Source organism: Abrus precatorius, unplaced genomic scaffold (assembly GCF_003935025.1).
Source record: "Abrus precatorius isolate BTA unplaced genomic scaffold, Abrus_2018 Scaffold6, whole genome shotgun sequence".
Lineage (NCBI taxonomy): Eukaryota > Viridiplantae > Streptophyta > Magnoliopsida > Fabales > Fabaceae > Abrus > Abrus precatorius.
Window position 1 is genome coordinate 25,600,648 of NW_020874406.1, and position 21,230 is coordinate 25,621,877.

The following is a 21,230-nucleotide window of genomic DNA, read 5'->3' on the forward strand; positions in this document are numbered from 1 at the left end:
AACCATATGAGATGATTATCTCGCTAGTTATGATACAATGTTGTACAACATTCCTTATATATATATATATATATATATATATATATATATATATATATATATATATCGAGAGAGAGAGAGAGAGAGAGAGAGAGAGAGAGAGTTAACTTAAACATTAAGAACCTCAAAAGTTGCCAAAGAAAGGACCAGAAAAAAGGAGGTGGAACAGAACAAGGACTCACTAAAGGAAATTTATGATAGAAATTTAGACATTATTTTGTTATTTACCAAAAATGAATAACATGAATACATAATCATAGTTGCATGAATTAAAACACCATTATATTAAAGGAAAAAGAAGAATGGTACATACTTCTCGAAAGCATAATTATTGACTAACTTGAATATCTTGACCTGTCTTGCAATATATTTAACAGTCTTCAATAAATAAACACATAAATAAGAGTGGGATCTTTCTCTCCTTTTCTTTTAATCAAGAATCGATGAAAATTATTCAAATTGTATAAAAAAGTTATAATCATGTGTCCGAAGACACATTTATAGAGAAAGTGGAGAGAAGATCTAGTCGCAATGGTTCATTGCATACACATTCATGAAGAGTTGTAATAGTTCTACCAAACATGAATCTAATACAATAATAGGCTGTATTATTCAAGTACACTTCATGTGATATCCGATATCCACTGATCACAAAATGAATATTCTACTAAGATATCATTCAAATAATAGATTCTTTTAAATCAATGGAAAACCAATCATATAAAATAAACATTTTATTGTATATCCAGATCAATTTAATCATATAACTACGCACTATACTGTCTTTTATTATGAATCATAGAAAGAATCAAAATTAATTGTGTATCTAGCACTACAGAAGGATTAACCTTTCTTCAATCCTCGCTAAGAAATAAGATAGCAACAAAATAGGATAACAGAGCACAACATCCTATATCTAACAGCTAGGGTTTTACACACACTAGGAAAATTTTGTAAGAACAATTTTTATAGCCACATCAAATAAGAATATTAATCTCTCAACAACCATTACATGAGAGCTTAACCCATCATATGTCATTCAAAATAAATGCTCAATTTCAGATTCATCAATTAATCAACTATGGTTTAAGGTTGATAACCTCTATACTCTCAATACATTCTAGTTAAATTCATTACTAATCTAAAAAATTATCATATTTAAATAGTTAATTAATGTTAATCCAAAAAGTATAGGCATAATTCAACAACTACTACTCTTAGAATGAAAGTAAAATACAGAATTTCAATATGCCTGTCACTTTCTCTAGCAAGACTAGAAGACGAGTAATGACAAAACATATTTCTCCACAACTGTAAGCAAGTCCATCAAAGAAAGACAGAAGATAAGAACTGACAGAAAAATTCCATTGGTGTCAATTGTCAAGGACTAAGCAATGTCAATTTTTCCAAATTACCACAGAAATTACACTCCAAAACATGAGATGGTACATCATCTTTTGGAGGCAAAGGAGCCATAGTGCCAGCACAATTCTTTTTCTCGCAAACATACTTGTTAAGGAAACGCACGTGTGGCAAGTCACTGTTCTCTCCTTGGCTTTGCCCATCATTCCAATTTGCTTCAATCTTGCACCTATCACAGTCACAAGTGAATCCATAATCCTCCATCAAGATCTCCTTCCTAGTAGGATAATCCCTGCTGATCCTGAAATAGCTAATGCAAACCTCTTTCCCTTTAGGAACATCCTCAATCAACCTAATAACAATGTCAGTGTTGTGCTCATCACCAGGATCACTAGTGTCCACATAATCAAACCGACATGCATTGGGAATACAATCATGGTTAAAAAATGTTGCTTTTGGGTAAATAGCATATGCTTTAATGGATCTTTGAGGCCCATCAGGGGAATAAGGATCCATTAAGCAAAAGGAGTTCAGTCTATCCTTGGCAAGAAGTTGAGAAATAAATTCAACAGAAAAATCACTGAGGGGTAAGAAAAGGGGTGAGATCAAAGAGTGAAGAAACTTAGCAGCATCAACAATGGTAGAATCTGGAGTGCCATGAAGAGAAAGTAGAGTTTGTAGATCCGAAGGGGATTGAAGGAAAAGGTTGTAAGCAGCAACAATGAAACGAGCTTGGACTTGGCGTACATGGGATTGTTGAAACAGTGAATTGGAATCTTGCAGAAAGGACAAAGCTTTGCATACCCATGAAGAGTGTGATGATTTGAGGGCAATGGAGAGGCAGTTTTGGGTGCAGAAATGGTGGTGAGAGCAAGAAGGGCATGGAAGAGTGTGAGTGTTAGATGGTAAGATTCTGAAGCAGTGATCACAGTAAGAGAAAGATGATGAAGAAGAGAATAGAGGAGAAGAAGAATAGAGAACGAGAGGGGGTTCTTTGAGAATTATTTGACCAGCTTGAAGGGATTGTGCTGCAACAAATCCTCTACCTTTTCCAGCAATTTGCTCCATTCTCAAGAGAGAGTTCGAAAAATCCATCAGTTTTTTGTTTAATTGATGTGCGTTGCTCTCAAGTTTCAATCGTGATGGCTTCAGAGCGGTGGCATGTAGCAATTGATGCAGATAAGCTTTTAAGCTAGCTGCGTGTGTTTGTTTGTTTGTATTGGATTATTTGTGTTGATTATGCAAAAAGCAAATTACAAAAATATTTTTTTTTTGTTTAATAAATTTTGAAACATTAATTTATGGTTTTTATAAAACAAATAATTGAGTTAAGACAATAAAATTTTAAATTTTATTATTATAAGTTGTTAATTTTTTTGTAGCTATATGTTATTTTTAAATTTATTTTGACTATTAATGATTTTAAATATAAAATTAACTATTACACTTTTAATAATTTTATCTTAAAAATGATTATTTTATGTAATTTTAGCAAAATATATTATTTTAAAATAAATTCTAATAATTTTTTAATCAAATTTGATATTTTTATTTTAATTTAAGTAAATCTTGATTTTTATTTAGTTAATTTTAAGTAAGGAAAACTTTAATAATGATATTATTTTATAAATATTTTGAAAGAATTTTTTTTATTTTTTAATGAAATAAATAAATAAAAATAAACTTATTTAGTTTTAAAAATAAAACAAAATTTAAGTCATTCAATAAATTTATTAAATCACACATAATTTAAATTTAAATTTCAAAATATAAATAAGTTATTTTGTAATTACTTTAAACACAATACGTCGACGTTTGGAGACAAGATGATGCAGATGGCTGCATATCCAAAAGGGCGCAGATATTGGTGATATCCTTCACAACCTTATCCTTTGCAACCCCTAATATCTCACTCTTTCCAATGTCTTAACTCCTATGTTCCTATTTTCTTCCCATAACATGTCTCACCTGTAATCTTCAATCATCCATCATCAACATAATCATAATGGCTACAACTACCGCCACATTGTTCAATCCACAATTTCTTCACATGGTTCTCTCTATTTCTTCTATCCATTTCACCAACAATTTGCTTTTTCTTTGTGATTCTAATTGCTTGATTATTTGTGCAGCATGGTCGGAATAGCATATGGGTACTCACAAAGATGAGTTTTTTCAATGCAAATGTGAAGTTTGAATGTTCTATTCATAGATCAAAATATCATCATGACCTTGCACCTATATGTGCAACCTTGAGGGACCCTAAGGGGTTTGGACCTTCTCCAAAGAAAAGGAAGAAGAGCAAGAACATGAAAAAGGACTATGAAGAAGAAGATGATGACGAAGAAGAAGAGGAAGAAGAGGAGCCAGACAGAGGAGTTATCCCTGAAGTGGTGACCAACAGGATGATGAGTAGAATGGCAGTGTCTGTGGGGATTCCATTAGGTATTGGGCTTTTGTTCTTCCCATTATTTTACTATCTCAAAGTTGGGTTGAAAATTGATGTGCCCACTTGGATGCCCTTCATTGTATCCTTCTTTTTCTTTGGGTCTGCTTTGTTGGGAGTTAGTTATGGGATTGTGTCCTCTAGTTGGGACCCTTTGAGGGAAGGGTCCTTTTGGGGTTGGAATGAGGCCCAAAAGAATTGGCCCGTTTTTTGGCAGTCCCTTAGAGGGGATGGATCACGGAAGAATTAGCCCTTTTTTGCCACTGATATCCACTTCCTTTTTCTTAAAAAAGTTAGACTATAAAGTACTTGAAAGTATAGCTTTTTTCTCTTAAATTAGTTTGTGTCTAGAGAAATATATATTGTCTCTAATGCTAATAAATGTGTAACTTTTTTTTTGGAAAAAAAATGGTATTGTGTAAGTTTCCAACCTCATTCGCGTAGGAGTTGGACTTTATTGTGTGTTATGTACTAGGCTTGATTGTTGGATCGATTATTCAAAGTTGATCCAAGAAGGCCATTAATATTTCAACCTTCACTGATATGGAAGATAGGGGCGATCATTAGCCCAGAAAGTTATGTGATTGTTCATGATAATTAGAGTGAATGAAAATAGATCAAAAGAAAAATAAAAAAAGAACGAAAAGAGAACAATGGGTAGACCAAAAGAAAATCATACCCTTCTTTTGTCCCAAGCACTTAAAAGTTAGATTAAATTAACCATGAACATGTGGATGAAATTCCTATAAAGTTCCAAATTTCAATTGAGGCTCCATTGTGCCACTCCTTGCATGTTTTGACAATTTAGCTTCCACAAGTAAATTGTGGCTTTCTCCATCATATATAAGATATATTGCATAATTTACATATATTATCCGAAATCCTATAATAAGAATTATATATTAACAAGCAATTACTGAGATGATCAGTTGAATCATTATTACTTGTAGTCAAAACCATGTCTTCTAGTCAAAAAGCTTCTTAAAACTTGGAGGGTATTTCAAAAAAAGCAATTTCAAAATATTATTAATCAAATAGAAAATAAAAAGTTGGCTTTACTGCATCAGTTGGAACTTATTGAAGAGATTGATGACCAATCAGTGCATGGAGGAGAGGAAAACACGTGCAATTCTATATACCTGAACTTACATTGACTCATCATGTCTTTATGTTCCACAGGCAGGTGAACCATTATGTCCTTTTCCTTCACAGTAAAGTAGGACACACACGCAAGAAGTAATTACAAAATATATAAATAAATATATATTCAGAAATTTGCAGGACCCTTTTCGCAAATCAATCAAATTGCTGTAACATACGAATTTGCTGCAACTCCGTTTCTTTTCTTTAAAGGGTTTGGTACATGGACAGTTTTAAATCTTGTCTGTGTAAAGAGAATCAACATAAAAAAGAAAGTGGTGGATTGAACGTTTTCCTCTTCGTTCAGAAGAGTAGTTCAGGCACATATATAATTTTATCTTTTTCCTGTGACCCTTTTCTCTTTTCTAATTTTTCAACCTTTATTCTGATCATGTAGAATCAAAACATGCTGAATATTCAGATTACCCCTATTTAATTTAATTTAATTTTCTTCCCTCTCCAACCCTCCCCCACAAAACAAATTAACAAATGGATTAGTTTGTCTCCATCTAAGCAAACCTTTTTTCTTTCTTTTATTCTTTCCCCCTCAAATTCATCAGAACTCAAATCATGCAATAACCCTGTCCTTTCTCCTTTTAAAAATCAATCTACTCATATCCCACTTCTAATGATATTAAAATCTTTTATGTCATAATTAGTCTTTAATCCTTAATCATTGCATGGTTCCTTTATGAATAAGTAAATCCTCCCAACTTGACCCTTGCTTTCTTTGTACTTTTTAAGAGGCCATATAGATAAGACTACACAAAAGATCTAGGAATCCACATTAGCAAAACGCCAAGATCGTTGGTTTGAATTTCCAACATGCATAAAACCGAGTTTGAAAGAAGTTGCATGTATACCCCAGCTGCTTAAACATACATGTATAAGTGAGAAGTACGGATAGGTTTAAAGCTTCAATAAACAGTATTTGCACGAGACAACCCACTTGTCTCTCTTCTTTTAACACATGGTAAGTAATGTTTTCATCTGAAACAATAAATCAAAGATACACATAAAAACCAAAGTAATCAGACCTAAACATTGGAAATAGGGAAAGAAAGACTTGGGATTGATTGGGATTATATGTAGATTTGCTTTGGGGGATAGGACTGCTGAATGTGGAGCTTTATGATCGCTTTTTATAGTACATTATTTATATATCTACTACTACTTACCTATTCTTGCTCATTAGAAAATAAAAAACAGAACATTCCTAACGTTAAAAAGTGGTATAATCTACACCATGTTTCCATGTCCTCTCAACCTTTCATGGGATTTTTGAATTTGACTTTTGACAAGCTTGATGAAACGTATAGATTCCAAGGCTTTTAATATTACAACATTAGGATCCATTAGGAATAGTACGTGTCCAATGGACAAATGGAATTAGTAATAGCATGATTTGACAGTTTTGATATATAAATAAAACCACAAAGGGTTAATCACATATGTATATATATATATATAGACCCCTCAAAATGTCAGATTTCGTTTTTACTGCAAATAAGTACCCAAAAAAAATGTAATTTATATAAGTTAACAATTGTGTTTTCTCTTTATAAACATAAAAGATAAAGAAAGAGATATGAACAAAATAAATAAGATCTAATTAAAGTGTCGGATATATTTGAATTCTCTTCAAAACCAAACCAATATGAGGAGGGAGGGAAGGAATGACTTTGAATCTTGACTATGCTTTCTTCATCAACAAGATCTGGTTAAAACATCTTTAACTAAAGCATGACCCCCCCCCCCCTCAAATGACACGTGGAATATCCATTTCAGGCTTAGAAAGAGAAGAAACACAAACCTTACACTATACAATGTGAAAAATACAAAAAGAGATTGTAGTAGTTTTATATTGGGTAGTTTAGTTGTCCCTCTATTCCAAGCATTCTTTGCTTAAAGAGAGAGTTAGCCCCAGGAATAAAGCAAAGGACAAAAACAAGTGATGGGTTAAAGGTAAAAAGCACATCATCACTTGCTTACAATGCTAAAGCACCCACATTTGACAGCCAATGCTGACAACCTACAATAGCCAGTAGCACACTCTCCGGACCCTGGCCAAAAAGTATCATTTGCTTCTACCTTCTGCCATGCAACAACCTATTAATTATATTTAGGCACCGGTCATAGCCGGTACCCAGTGCTGTTCTGCGTACTAATTAATTACTCTCAACTCTGACCCTTTGGGGGGGCCCTAATGGTTTGAGTTACACACACTGACTATGCTCGATGAATTAGTCAGTGCAATGAATGAAACAAGAGAGTCTCTTTGTTTTAAATGTTAGTATAATTGATTTTAAATAGTTAAATGTAATTAGAAAGTGTGTCCAACTTAGTTTCATCTACAAGTTTAGTATATTTGAAGACACGAAATAAATTCAATACATGAATTATAATGAATAGCATTAAAGTAATGTAAATCAAGCTTTTGAACATAAATTCAAATATATGTTAGCAGTATGTGTTTAAATTCATTTAGAAAATTATATACACGTGATTTTAGGGAAAAACAGCATCGAGTAACATTAAAATAAACATAATTAGAGTGTGTATCATGTGTGAAATTGACTCTACCGTAGCAAAACGAGTGCATATGATAGAAACACCGAAGAGACCAAGGGACTTTTGTTTCCTATGTTATGGATGTCTTTCTAGTTATGGTAAAAATATTTGTTCCGTTGACAAGACTGAAAATCTTCCTTCAATTCCAATTTTGATTTTGATTCTCTCACTCAGCCAAATGGAACATTGGCACTTCACTTGTGCAACCTGATTGGACCAAACGACTCAGTAACGTACCCCTCATCATTCATCAATCTAATCCCATCTTATATTATTATTTTTTTTTGTTTTTCTGAACTAGCCCTTTCCTCTTATTTTAGTTGTAGAATCGCATGTAGCATTCACTGGCCAAAGAAAGCACAGTTTGGTACGATTCTTTTCTAGTTCAGCAAATGAGCAGAAACAATAGCGAAATGTCTTATTTTGAGCACAGGTGATTTCCAACAGTGCAGGAACTTTTGTCTCTTTTAAGATGCCATTTTTTTTCCGTTCTATTTGGATGAGAACAATACAGAGAATAAAGGTTGCATATGACAATCATATTTATGTTTCTTTATTGTGTGAAAATGATGAATTCATTCGTAGGAGGATAAATCACAATAATCCAATCTGTTGGGTAGTTTGAATTCTGGTAAAGCAAAACAATGAACTAACTAAACTTCGATTAAGTAACTGTTATTCCACCTATCTTATGATGCTCTTAAATAATTAACTGTATACTTAAATATCTTAATATATGGTTCTTTTAATGTATATTTAAGAATATATAATAAGAATTTATATATAATAGTTTTATTTAAAAATTATAAAATATTTAAATAATGATGATAATAGTCATGAGGTGTATGAATACCTAGTGATGGTCGACTTTAGATGTAGACAATTGAGGGCTCCACTTCTGTAGGAATATTAATAAAAAATATAAAATGTGTATACATCTTTAAAAAGTTAATATTATTACTATTGCCTAATCATGAGAATTGAGCTTTTTATAAATCGATGTTACACAAAAGTTAATTGTGATTAATTACGGTTTGATTGGTCCTATCAAACTAATGAAAGAGGCTGAGAATGGAATTGTAACATAAGTTCAGCTCTGGGATTACCAATCTGCGAAGCTAGAGTCTAAAAAACTAGATTCTTAGTCACCATCATCTTTGAAAGTTGACATGAATGGGAAAAGCACTATTACTATTTACTACTATACATTTCTTTTGATCGAATAAACTTGATGCATGTGGTTTTGTGTCAAAGAAACTTGAGGCATTGATGAAGACAGTGATAAACTTTTTATGAAAAGGATCACGAAAAGCACATAACTCATCAAGTTTAGAATAATCCGATCACTAGCCTAGATAGGTTTTAAAGTATGCTACTAGTTAGTTTAGCATGGCAAAATTGTTGCACATGCAACCCTCTAAAGTTTAAACGCTTAACATGGAAGGCAACGTTGTTCTCTCTCTCTCTCTTCATTGATTTTTCAAAGCTATTTATAAAATTAAACACTAAAAAGTTCACTTATTGAACTACTATGTATAATAATTATTATTGTATGTTTGTTTAAGTTTTTTTTTAGATTCTTTTTAACTATAAAAAAGTAATTTGAACATGTCTCATTATTAGTCCATATTTATAGAGAGAGTGGATTAGAGATCATGATCTCTAATTTGTTTTTTCTTTTGAAAAAACCATCAATGGTATTTATGAAAATTACTCATAATGTGCATAATTTTTTAAATAAATTAATTACATCGTATCTATAAATAATAGCTAGATTCTTACGTGCGGCCACAATTATTTGATAGACCCGGTTTGGTTTAAACGTTAATTAAGTTTATTTTTAAAGAAGTGATCTGAAATAATTTATGAGAAAATAATTGATATTAAAAAAGTGTATTTTAAAAAATATTATAAAATATTTTTTGAAAACATATTTTTAAAAATAATTGTAATTTGTAAATATAGGATTACTGTTGGGTTAATATATTCTAAATTTAAAATTAATATGTATTGTAATTTCAAAAATCAATTTAAAATTGAATTAGCAAAAACTTGTTCTATAACACTCATTTCTTGAAAAATAATTTAAATCAAACGCGTGTTAATTAGCGATCTCAATCATTAGAATGTATTGTTTAGTTGTGATTTATAAATTATAAATTTTGCAAAACAAACTATCATCATCCTAAGATCGACATTACACATTATTGAAATAACAATTAGAAAAGTAAATTTTAATTATCATTTTATATTAGACTTAAGATTATCTTTAGCAGGATTTAATTATGAATTTTATTTTATTTTAATACGTGTGAAAATGATATTTTATGTGTGATGTTATTTTTTAAGTAACTTAGCATTTATTTGAGAGTTTGAAGAAGAAAAAAAAAAGATAAGAAAGAAAAAAGAAACAGGAAAAGGAAAAATTAAAAATTTCAAAATTCATAGAAACTTAAGAATATAAGTTTATAGAGAATTTTAAAAGATTATATAATTTTTTTATATTTATAAATTTTGAAACAAGAACTAACATTAAATTTTTGTTTCTCTTCTTAAATTTGATTTTTAAATAAAACTTTAAAAAATATACTTAATTTGTTTATTATATTTTATTATACTTCCAACATAATCATGCTATCACAATTAAAAGTGTTCTGAAACAAAGTTTGTAGAATCATAAAGTTTATCCATGTCATTCAACTTGCATAAGAAGTTGTTCTACTATAAATCATAAAATAATTGATATGTGAGAGTAACTAATTACAGAATTTTTAAATTGACAAGTGAGAAAAACGATTAAACAACAAGCTTCTTTATGTTTTATAAAATAGTGCGGATAATTTCAATCATTAAGCAAATGTTTAGTTATATTTTGAGCCTGTTAGTATGAAATTAAATATGATTTATAATCATTAAACATGATTAAAAATGTATTAAAATAATTTTTAACTACAAAATTTATTAAAATATGTATTTTACTCTTAAAAAATATGAAAATTAATCTTCTAATTGTAAACTAAACAATCATTTTAACTTAATGTACATACAGCCAGACATTTTAAGGTTATTAGAATCATTATTTTAAAAATCAAATTAAATAGATTGATTGAACTAAGAAATGATTAACTCACTTATGCAAACAATTGAATAAATTGAAAAAAAAGGTTAAGAAACAGTTAAATCAATCATAAAGTAATAAAAAAATGGTTATAATCGGGTAAGAACCAACCCAAAAAATCAATTTGAAGTCATATTAAAAAGAAAATATGTTTTTTATTTTTTGAAAAAAATTATAAAATAATTTAAAAATGCATAAATATTCATATATCAAATTATTAATTAATTATTAATTAATTATTAATTAATTATTATTATTATTATTTAACTATTTATCTTGAAGTTTATATCTAACAGGGAATGTAATATAATTCTTTTATGTTATTTAATTATTTACTTAATTTAATTTAAAAAAAATACTATATAATATTGTGTGTGTAGTTATTACCGAGTCAATTATAATGAATTGTGAATCAAAGTCTTTATCAATACAATAATCAATTCAGTTTGATAAATTTACTTGAGACTTTCGATATAAAGAAAGAAAACAAAGGAAAAATATAGATAAATATAATTTTTTATTTGATTAAAGAAAAAAAAAACTTGACATTCAAAAACAAAATATTAGAGTATATTTGATTTTTTTAAAATAGTTTTTTATTTTTTAAAATAAAAACTAATATAAAATTATATTAAAATTTATTTTACAAAAAATTGATTTTAAAATAAAAATAAAACATGTTCTAATTTTTTTAATTGAAACTTCTTTGTTATTTCTCTTATTGTGTTTCCACAAAGAGAAATAAAGAATTAGTTTTTTTCAAAAAGAAGATTTATATATGTATATATTTTTTATTCTCATTATCTTGTAAAATTATATATTATATATAAACTATTATCATAAATAATTTTTAATAAAAATATAATTAGAATGCATTTAAATATTTATAAATAACATATCTTAAGACCAGTTAAAATACTTAAAAGTAACATAATATTTTGACCAATAAGCTTTGTCAACTTTTGTAACAAACACTTCTGAAGTAATCATTATTTCTGTGACAGTCATCACACACCGTAACAACACAACATGGGCTGTACTTATTTTTAAAACCGCGTGTCAGCATTTTACACAATTTTTTTTTTCTCAGAAATAACAAATCAAACATAGTTGCTATTTTGTAAACCAAATTATAATACACAAATTGACTAAACTTTTGAAATCTTAAAAAACAGTGATTCAATGGTAGCCTATATAGCTTAAATGGTACATAATATTATATTACAAATAGATTATAAATTATGTATATTTTTTTATTAGCTAAATAAAAAATAAAAAATAAAAAATAAAAAATTGACAAAAATTAAAGAAATGCATTGTATTTATCATTTTTGGTGCATATTCATACAAAATAATTTCCTATTATACTACATTTCTCATCATAAAAATAAAAAGTGAAAAATCTCCCCTGCTATGACCTTTCTTAATTTAAAACATTTACTTAAAATTAAAGTTAGTCTTAAAAAGAAAAGTTCAAAATATTGAGCCTCAACAATTTCTAAGTTTATTGAGCAGAAGTTGTCTTCATTCAAAAGGGTAATGGACTGATTATAGCAACTCTGAAAATATTGCTACTTTCTTATTATGGATTTTCATTTCATTTTTTTTAAACATAATTTTGAATCTCCAATTATTTAAGATAATTCTATTTTTATCTCTTGCATTAATTTATTTATAATTTTGGCCGTTAAAATTTTAATTATTTATATTATTTTTTTATAAATTTTAATTTTTGAATTTATTTAATAATCAATAAATATATAATAAAAACTGATACAACATTTAATTTTATATTTTTCTTTATTTTTGTTTAAATAATTACATATCTAGTAATTATCAATTTATCTTGTTTATTTCTATTATGGATAAACTAAAGATAAAATATTTAATTTTAACAAATTGAAAAAAATTAAAAATAAATAACAGTAATTATAAAAATAAAAAATATATAAAATAAAGTATAAAAAGTTTAAAAGTGAAATTAAAATGTACTTAAACAAGTAACACAGCACAAGGGAAGGTTCTAAATTCAAACCAATGGGTGATCTCCTGAGCAAATCCCAGCCATCAATATCACTACAAAACACATCAAACCCAACGGCAATATGCCACATAGTTCATATCACAAACGTTAGAGATCTCACCCTTGGATCGACCTAGGCCAGACAGACACGTAGGCCCCAAATGTTCTGTCCTCTCCATCTCTTTGTTCTCCTAAAAACATTTTCTGTCAAATTTAACTCCGTCAACCCCACCCCCTGCATATAAATACCACAACCTCCTTCTTCCTCTCAATTTCTCGCCTCAGACTATCAAAATATCGTCCCACTTGATTTCTCGCCGCCTCTCATTTTTGTAAGTTCCTCTGATTCTGAAACAGAGTTCCTTCGCGTTTTGCAACAGAGCATTTCAATCTTTTTGCCATTTACATAACACATTACATTTTCTTCATTCTAACTAATTTTTTTTCTTTTTTTTTATAAGTTTATTGCATTGGCATAAAACATGACAATTAAGTCTCATATCCCAAGCAATTTGCCATGTGGAGTGATTTCATAGCAATTTGAAAAATGACAGTAGTTTCAAAGCACCCCACATAGCAAGCTCGAATTTTTTGGTTGTGGGGTGTGTTTGAAAGTGAAATATAAACGTGTGGTTGCGTTGCAGAGACAAAGAAAAAGAAAGAGGAACAAAACCTGAAGTGCAGCAGAAGATTAGTGGAAGATTCGTTTGTGTGTGTTTGCTGGGTAAGTCGTTTTCGAATAGTAATAGTGATAAACAGTACTTTTCAGTAAAAGCAAAGTAGAATTGAGATATGAGAATTCTCTTCTTCTCCTTCTTCTTCTCCGTGTTCTTCTTCTTCTTCTCCACCACATTCTCTTTCCTCTGTCCCTTTGCCTCCCTCTTACACACCTTTCATCCTCCGACAAACGTTGATTCCTCATTCACCCCAACTTGCTTTTTTTATTTTTTAATGTGATAATAACATTGTTTTTGTTTGTATTATATTTATTTATTTGTAATAATAATAATTAGTAGTAATAATAATAGCATTGGCTTGAGTGTGTTTGTTTCTCTCTCCAAGCTCAGTGACTCAGTGCTTATCTTGGAGAGCGGGGATTGATTGATTGTGATCAGATTTACACAAAAGATAGAGAGAGAGTGGAGTGTCAGAAAACTTGGGGTGGAACACGCTTTGCTTCTTTTATTTTCGATTTTTGCACGATAAAGTACCAACCCCACGTCCATTGTAGTAAGTAAGCATTGCATTGTTGGAAGAAGAATGAATGGCTTTGAGTTTTTGCATTTTGTTTCTTTCTCTGCTTTGAATTATTCCTTCTTTTGGGTGTTTGGTTTTGGATGGGTAGCTTTTGCTCATGCTCTGATCCCGAGCCTCGTTGGAGATTGCTTTTCCTTTTTTATTTTTTCAGCTTAGGACCATTCTGTTCCTTGTCAAGGATATAGCAAATTTTGTAATTGTTTCATTACTTGCATTCTAACTTGGTTTCTTCATTCGGTTCTTCTTTATTTCTCTGCCTTCTGCACTGTTTTATTCAGTGAAAGTGATTCCCTCCACACTTTACTCTTGAATCATTTTCATATATATTTTTGTTTGTGTCCTTTTATCCATTAAAAACCAATGACATGCATATATTAATGTTTGATATGATTGTTGCACTCTTTATTTCATTTCATTCAGTGGAATTGAAGTATAAATGTTTATGGTTGTTGTTATTGTGCAGGAATAATAATAAAAATAGAAAAGGTGAAGAGTAATAATAAAGATGTTTACATGCATAGCTTGTACGAAGCAAACGGCGGAAGAGAGGGAAGAAGAGGGTGGCACGCCGAGTACAAAAGAAGCCGTCAAAAGTCTGACTGCACAGGTTCTTAGTCTCTTCACACCTACACACTTTGCTTTTTCATCTTCCTCCTTACATACAAACAAATATTATTATTATTATATTTTAATACAAAATCTCAATATTCTGCCTAGTGGGGACCACCCATTTCAATCTTTTACTTCCACCTATACTATAACTTTATACTCTCTACATACGTACCCATGCACATTCATTAATATTTTTGGGTTTGTTTAATTTATTTTATAAAGTAAATTACTTAATTGCATTAATGAAATTGTGTTTATAAAAAAAAAATGAATCATTAATGTCTTAGTTGTATTAATTCATTTAAGATAAAATTACTTACCTTGTATGATATACTTTTCACCTATTATTAGTTGTCTTTTAATATAAATGTACAAATTTTAAAAATAATTAATTTTTATCAATTATTATGGTAAAAAATTAATTTATTAAATACTCTTATTAAATGTATTGAAGTTATTATAATAATATATTTTTTAATCAGTGCAATATTGTACAAAAAAGTTACATATAGCAATTTTTTATTAAAAATTATAGCATTTAATACATTACATGCATTAATTCATTAAATACTATAATATTTAATAATAACTTTATCTGTAAAATGTTACACAGGTTAAAAAAAATTATTATAATAGTTAAATGATGATTAATTTTAAAGTTATTTTAATTATTAGTTGGCAAAAACTATCTTTAATTAACAAGAGTATTTAAAAATAATAATAAATCTTTAACTTTTAAAATGATAGATAATTTAAACAAATATAAAGTGCTTAATTAATAAGAGGAAGAAAATAATTTTAGACAAATTCAATATTTTAATATGAAACGGGATATTCTAGCTGTGGAGGAGGGGATTGTTTTGATTTAGGATGACGTAACGGTGTTGTTTTGTTTTGGGCACTTTTGCTGTTGAAGAATGGTCCATGGTTTGGTCCATTAATTGGTTTTAATAATATGCATGTGGTGGTGCCTAGGTGCTGACCTGACATGACCATATATCATCATCAACCAATCAAGTGCCTTATTCTCTCTAGAGTTCCAAACTATGGGACCAACTTGTCAAGTAGGTTTCCAGTACCCTTTTTGGCCACTTATAATTGCACATGAGAGAACCAAGCTGGTTTCATTTTGATTCAATTACAATATATTTACAACAGTGACAACATTCAAATATATTCAATATGGCTAGAGAGGTAGAATTTTAGTAAAATCCAACATGTCATGTTTTGATTAACGTTTGACTGGTATACACTAAAATTAATACTTTTGAGATGATTCACTCATGGTTGACCTTAATACTCTCTTTTTATTTATTTGGGAAGAAAAAGCAATTGTGATGAGAAGAGGAGCAGTGGCATTGTGGTAACATGTTCCACATTGCACGGTTTAAGTAATGTTTGGGAAAGATTCCCATTGCACGGAAGGGAATACCATATTCGTATCTTAGTGTGGCCCATCCTTGAATTCTTGTCGTCTCACTGTTTTTCAAAAGTTTCCATAATATGCAGATGCAAAACATAAGATAAATATTTATTGTGAGAGCAAAATATATTTAGGGTTTTCTTTGTCAGAAAAATATTTATTAATGACTATTTAATTTTTAGAGAATATTAAAGTTAATTTTTTTAAAAATTGAGGTATTCAAAAGTATCATAAATAGTTTCTTTCCTAAAAAAATTTATTACTTTTGAATGCTTAAATTTAATTTTAATAGCATCTATTAATAGAATTATTATATTTTTTTTTGTGTACTCAAGACTGTTCAATAGTAAGTTATTATTAAAATTGGTAACATTTAATGTTATCAATGTATTGATATGCTGTAATTTATAATAAAATTTATTATATACAGACTCTTATTGTGTGTTATTGAGTTTAGAAAAATTTTACACCATTAGGCATGAATGAGTCATGCAAAATGTTTTTGACATGTATTAGTAACTATTTATTCTTACATCCTTAGCCATGAATCAGCCTCTCATTTTTTACCAGTTATAGTTGCTTAATAGTTTCTCTTCCTTTATCCTTATCAATCATTTATACATGCAAGATTTTAAGCTAAGGGGAACTTTGTTTGAATTATCAGATTAGGGACTTGTATGTGAAGCAATTCTGATGCCCATCCAAACTATTTTGAACCAAATGTTTCTGATTTGTGTGAAAATGATGACAAGTAATATTTGGATAGATATTATTGGAGATTTCTACATACAGGAAATGCTTTCCATTGGGGGTACATGGTTGATAGTAGGATATATATAAGGTTCCTATAATGGACTTTCATGTTCACTGACGTTGTTGCCATCCACTTGTATTCTCTACCCAAGTACATTCTCCACCTAGCCCAGCTGTAAAGGCATTGCACCATGTTTCGAAAATGACATAAGCTGAAACCTTAGACTGCATCTAGTTTCATCCAAACATTTTTTTTAATTCATTTATGTCTCAGAATTTCCAAACTTGATTTCCCTACTCTTTCCTTGCGTGCCATTCAACAAACACTTTTGCTTTGTTGCTCTATAGAAATCCAAGTAGATGTTTCTGAACTATTTAGCTTATTTTAGTTTTATTTTGGGTGAAAGTTTACTTTTTGACTGAGCGTAGTCACATCTTATTATCCACTGAACTAACCTCACATAATGGGATAGGACTTTATTGTTGTAGTTTTAATTTTTTTGCTGGGGGGGAGGGGGAAGTGTGCAATATTAATCAACTAAATGGCTTTTAAGAATGGGGAATTTTTCTTGCAGTATTTGTTTTTTCTTCTTCTGGCAAGTTCAGATTTGGTAATTCATCTGTAACTTTTTGTCCATGAAATGAACGAGACAATTATATTGAATTTTTAAAGGAAAGGAATATTTGTAGGGTAATCTACATTGTTAGCAGTAGAGGAAAGTACAGCACTCAGGTATTTTGAAAGCTTTAACACATTCTTAAGATATAGAAAAATATTTTTAGATTCTCATCTTAGGTGTCAATGGTCAGAATCCTAGATGCAGAATGTGTGTGTAACTGTTCAAGAATCCCGATTTTCCAAAAGTGTGAGATATTCTGTTAAAGTTGTATGATCTGTAAAAGTAGGTTTATATGAAGGTGTGGTGTTGACCAAGTACATGTAAGTATTATTCAACTTTTGAAGATAAAAATAAGATACAGTTATATTCGCCTTGAAATAATTCCAATGCACTTTTATATAACAGTATTCTGATAACACACATATCATGTCTAAATTTATCTTTTGGTGGCGATTTATGATAAAACAGTTAATAATCTATCTTAAAATAAGTGTTCAATTGAAAGTAACTTCTTTCACCACTTCAAAATCGTCCATTTGCAGCTAGACAGATAGATGAAAAAACTTTTATTATTGTTATTTTTTCTTATAAAAAAGACTTATTTGCTTACCAAATGTTATCTGTCATTAATTGTTATATGTTTTGGTTGCTCATTAAAATAGGTATCTATGGTCCATAATTAAAACTTCTAATGCATTGAAGTTAATTTGATATTTTGCTTTTCTGCATATACAGATAAAGGATATGGCACTGAAGTTTTCAGGAGCTTACAAGCAGTGTAAACCCTGCACAGGGTCCAGTACCTACAAGAAAGGACAGAGACCATTTCCTGACTTTGACACCATCTCAGAAGGGGTTCCATACCCCTATATTGGAGGTGCAAGCTCAACTTCAACCCCTGCTTGGGACTTCACAAGCTCCAATTTACCTGGTGGTAGATCAGACCAAAGATTTATAGGTAGTTTTGGTGATGATAGGACTCCAAGAGGGGGTGAGTCAGCATCAGCCACTGATGTAGTTTTGGAAGATGAGGATGAAGCCAAGGAGTGGATGGCACAGGTGGAGCCAGGGGTTCACATTACCTTTGTGTCTCTTCCCAATGGAGGAAATGATCTCAAAAGAATTCGCTTTAGGTATGTTATGATAAGCCTTGACTTCTCAAAACTCTAACCTGAAAAAAATATGAGGTTTTACTAATGATAGATCTTTAATTCTTTATTCTGACCACTAAAATAATAAAACTATTTAAACTAAGTTGGTTATATTAATTGTTGGCTTTACTATGCCTGGTTAGCACTGCACTTGTTGGCCCTTGATTGTATTTGAAAAGTGAGGCTCCATAAAGGGAGCCATAGGATTTAGTTGCAAGTTGCAACATGTCCGAACTCATAAGAATATGTACCTTGGAGGCCTTAATGTTACAAAAAATATATGAGAATTTAGTTGTTGAAAAAGTTAATTATCCTGTAGGAGCAAAGACTGACAATACTTAGCATTTAAATTTGAAGCCGAGAGATGTTTGACAAGTGGCAAGCTCAAAAATGGTGGGGTGAGAATTATGACCGAATCATGGAGCTTTACAATGTCCAGAGATTCAATCGACAAGCTCTTAACACTCCTTCAAGGTCTGAGGATGAGGTAAACTACACCTCCTGCCTCCATATGATGTTAGCACTCCATTATTATCATAAGTAAATGACATAAATGAAAGTTCTTTTTAATTTCTATGTACACTATTGCCTTTAAACAGCAAAGAGATTCTTCATACTCAAGACTGACATCTGCAAGAGAAAGCCCCATGGCCTCATCATTAAACAAGGATGGGACAAGGAATCACTATAAACCCTCGGGGAATAAAGGGTTTTTTCCTTCTGAAGCTATGGATCAAGGCAGTGGCCAAAACTTGCATGCAGGGTCATCCATAGAAGCATCAAGGACAACCACCTCTTCTAGAGATGAGGCTTCAGTAAGCAATGCTAGTGACATAGAGACAGAATGGATAGAGCAAGATGAGCCTGGAGTGTACATTACTATCAGGCAATTAGCTGATGGAACAAGGGAGCTTCGCCGCGTCAGATTCAGGTAATATAATAATGCATGTCAAAAACATGTTCTTCATTGCTTTAATGAGATCCTCTGAAAATGTACTTAGGTGAAATAATGCAATGGTCCTAGATTGCATGTAACATGTTGGCATGTTCTAGATTCCACTAAAATTGAGGTTTGCTTGGTTCAAGAAAATGTGTTGTATTTTTTTTAATTATAAAATGCCATTTTATTTTTGTTTTGTTTTTCATTTTTGAAAATGGTCTTGTTAGCTGATATTTGTTCATGGATCAAAAGTGAATTTTCTTCTCTTAAAAATCACATTTAATTGCATTGAAAATCATGAGAAATTTTTTTTATTAGCTATATTTTCTGATAAAAATTTTTTACTTCTGATTCCTTAACTAGTATCCTTAAAGCGCTTGTTAGCATTTATCTTTCAAAAATTTATATAGAAATCAATTGTTTAAAAATATGAAATAAATAAAAACAAGATGACATTTTTTTAATTATAAGAAATAGAAGATAAAACAAAGCATTTTCAAATCAAAACGCTCTTAAAATTTTCATCTAGGGAGTTAGGAAAACTTTTTATTGAGAACATTAGTAGGTTTTTATTTTGACAGTTTCTCATTTCAACTGTGTTTGCAGCCGGGAAAGATTTGGGGAGGGACATGCAAAGAAATGGTGGGAAGATAACAGAGAAAGAATACAAGCTCAATATCTTTGAAGTCATGTTGCCATGAAAAAAAGTGGATGTCCTAAGCTGGTGGAATCCTCAATTTTGTTTCCTAGAGATTGTAATGTTGATGACTCCAGTTTAGAGACAGGAGTTTCTATACAGAAAACTACACTTCCCACCATTGGTGATGATCTCATCTCATGGCATTAATTAAATTGTTGACACTCACAAATACAATCCTTGAATTTGTTTTTGTGTAGTGACTTCATTTAAGCCTCAAGGGTCAATTGCCATGGTATTGGGAGGTTTAATCTTGCATATTATATATGTGTATTTTTTCACCCTCTTCTCTTATCTTTATATATATATATTTTTTATCTTCACCGGGGATATTTGTGGTCATAGTTGCTGTTAATCAATCAATCATTCGCTAATTTTGATTACTTGAGACCAATTGACTCTTTGTCGTTGTTTGAATTATCAAAGTAAGCAAGTGAAAAGAATTAGTTAATGCTTATGTGGAGGTTACAATACAATATACTAAGAAGAGGATACGTATATTTTTATAAATTATAAGCATTGCTCTTTGATGGAAGCACGAAAATACAAATTTTCACATGAACACGATTGCTTGAAATGTAGGCATGCATTACTCTTTCAGTACCCGAATCTTTTTTTTATTGACGGAGGTAGCAAAAGGAGAATTAGGATCTTTTACTAAAAATTGTTAATATAATTGTTAAGGAGAACAAAATGTAAAAGTCTCTACTGAAGAAAAGGAATTATAAATCATTGCATATTCTTTAATTAAGTAAAAATTATATAAAAGAAATAACTAAATAATTTTTTACTGAAGAAACATCATGACATCACCATGATTATTACAAATAATAGAAAATTAAAATAGTGATTTTAATATCTTCAAGACAAATTTCATTATATATTTATATAATCTGATAATTTTAAAATTTGTGGTATCATATACGTGTGGAATAGTATATCCGTCTTTTCTGAATTAAAACTTAGTTATTGTTAACCCTTCCTTTAAATATGCCCAGTCCCAGTTTTTATACAGACCGAAATCCCATTTAAATATATAATAGTGGCCCTGTGATTTGAACACCAATAAAATTTGATG

The 21,230-nt window shown here is 30.0% G+C and overlaps 3 protein-coding genes across 3 annotated transcripts; 2 read left to right on the forward strand and 1 right to left on the reverse strand.

The window, feature by feature from the left end:
* Window positions 1–1,419: 1,419 nt before the first annotated feature.
* LOC113870472 (histone-lysine N-methyltransferase ASHR2-like) lies at window positions 1,420–2,496 on the reverse strand. The gene has a single exon (XM_027507062.1). The coding sequence runs from the start codon at window positions 2,494–2,496 to the stop codon at window positions 1,420–1,422; it is 1,077 nt and encodes a 358-aa protein (XP_027362863.1).
* A 799-nt stretch (window positions 2,497–3,295) lies between these two features.
* Window positions 3,296–4,435, forward strand: LOC113869565 (protein PAM68, chloroplastic). The gene is made up of 2 exons (XM_027505950.1): window positions 3,296–3,454; window positions 3,534–4,435. Exons 1-2 carry the CDS (start codon window positions 3,407–3,409, stop codon window positions 4,095–4,097), a joined length of 612 nt encoding a protein of 203 aa, XP_027361751.1. The 5' UTR covers window positions 3,296–3,406; the 3' UTR covers window positions 4,098–4,435.
* Window positions 4,436–13,348: 8,913 nt separating this feature from the next.
* Window positions 13,349–20,283, forward strand: LOC113869619 (protein BREVIS RADIX-like). Its single transcript, XM_027506045.1, has 6 exons — window positions 13,349–13,423; window positions 14,420–14,563; window positions 18,100–18,497; window positions 18,873–19,002; window positions 19,115–19,446; window positions 20,062–20,283. Exons 2-6 carry the CDS (start codon window positions 14,462–14,464, stop codon window positions 20,138–20,140), a joined length of 1,041 nt encoding a protein of 346 aa, XP_027361846.1. The 5' UTR covers window positions 13,349–13,423; window positions 14,420–14,461; the 3' UTR covers window positions 20,141–20,283.
* The last annotated feature ends 947 nt before the right edge of the window (window positions 20,284–21,230 follow it).

Excerpts from the sequence above, each read along its gene's own strand:
- LOC113870472 (XM_027507062.1), bottom strand. The coding sequence starts at position 2,496 with ATGGATTTTTCGAACTCTCTCTTGAGAATGGAGCAAATTGCTGGAAAA.
- LOC113869565 (XM_027505950.1), top strand. The coding sequence starts at position 3,407 with ATGGCTACAACTACCGCCACATTGTTCAATCCACAATTTCTTCACATG. Across the intron at positions 3,455-3,533 it reads ATCCACAATTTCTTCACATG|CATGGTCGGAATAGCATATG; the intron begins GTTCTCTCTATT and ends TTATTTGTGCAG.
- LOC113869619 (XM_027506045.1), top strand. The coding sequence starts at position 14,462 with ATGTTTACATGCATAGCTTGTACGAAGCAAACGGCGGAAGAGAGGGAA. Across the intron at positions 14,564-18,099 it reads TCAAAAGTCTGACTGCACAG|ATAAAGGATATGGCACTGAA; the intron begins GTTCTTAGTCTC and ends CTGCATATACAG. Across the intron at positions 18,498-18,872 it reads CTCAAAAGAATTCGCTTTAG|CCGAGAGATGTTTGACAAGT; the intron begins GTATGTTATGAT and ends TTAAATTTGAAG.